Here is a 600-nt window from a genome sequence, read left to right on the forward strand (position 1 = left end):
CACAGGACCGCGACACGCAGAAGATGCAGTGGATCGACCGCTTCATCGAGGAGCTCCGGACGAATGATAAGTGGGTGATTCCAGCTCTGAAGCAGATCAGGGAGATCTGCAGCTTGTTTGGAGAAGCTCCTCAGAACCTCAGGTGAGTCGTGGAGCAGGTGTCTTCATGAGGTTGTCCCGTCTGTCGGCGGTGTGTGATTATCATTCATCTCTCGAGCAGTCAGACGCAGAGGAGTCCACACGTCTTCTACCGTCACGATCTGATCAACCAGCTCCAGCACAATCACGCGCTCGTCACGCTGGTGGCCGAGAACCTGTCTGCGTACATGGACAACATGAGGCAGTTCTCCAGAGGTGTGTGTCAGCTAGCAGCAGATGCAGTGTTTTGCTTCCAGTTTCAGTGTGAATGAAAGCCAACTTTCACTGTAATTCTTCGGCTCAGAGCATACAGGGTTTGATCCTCAGACGGTTCGAGCGGGAAGCCGGTACAGCCACGTACAGGAAGTGCAGGAGAGACTCAATTTCCTGAGGTCAGTGATGTCTTTGTCTTACACGCACACACACACACACACACACACACACACACTCACGCTCACACAC

The 600-nt window shown here is 53.2% G+C and overlaps 1 protein-coding gene across 1 annotated transcript; it reads left to right on the plus strand.

Annotated features, from left to right (window-relative positions):
- Window positions 1–8: 8 nt before the first annotated feature.
- LOC107735065 (probable ubiquitin carboxyl-terminal hydrolase FAF-X) lies at window positions 9–590 on the plus strand (the record flags this gene model as incomplete). The annotated part of the gene is made up of 3 exons (XM_016546876.1): window positions 9–142; window positions 221–354; window positions 443–590. Coding segments are annotated over exons 1-3 (401 nt in total), but the record flags the coding sequence as incomplete, so codon positions are not given.
- Between the last annotated feature and the right edge of the window lie 10 nt (window positions 591–600).

The sequence above is a fragment of the Sinocyclocheilus rhinocerous genome, unplaced genomic scaffold (assembly GCF_001515625.1).
Source record: "Sinocyclocheilus rhinocerous isolate Xijiao unplaced genomic scaffold, SAMN03320098_v1.1 C35724651, whole genome shotgun sequence".
Classification (NCBI taxonomy): Eukaryota; Metazoa; Chordata; class Actinopteri; order Cypriniformes; family Cyprinidae; genus Sinocyclocheilus; species Sinocyclocheilus rhinocerous.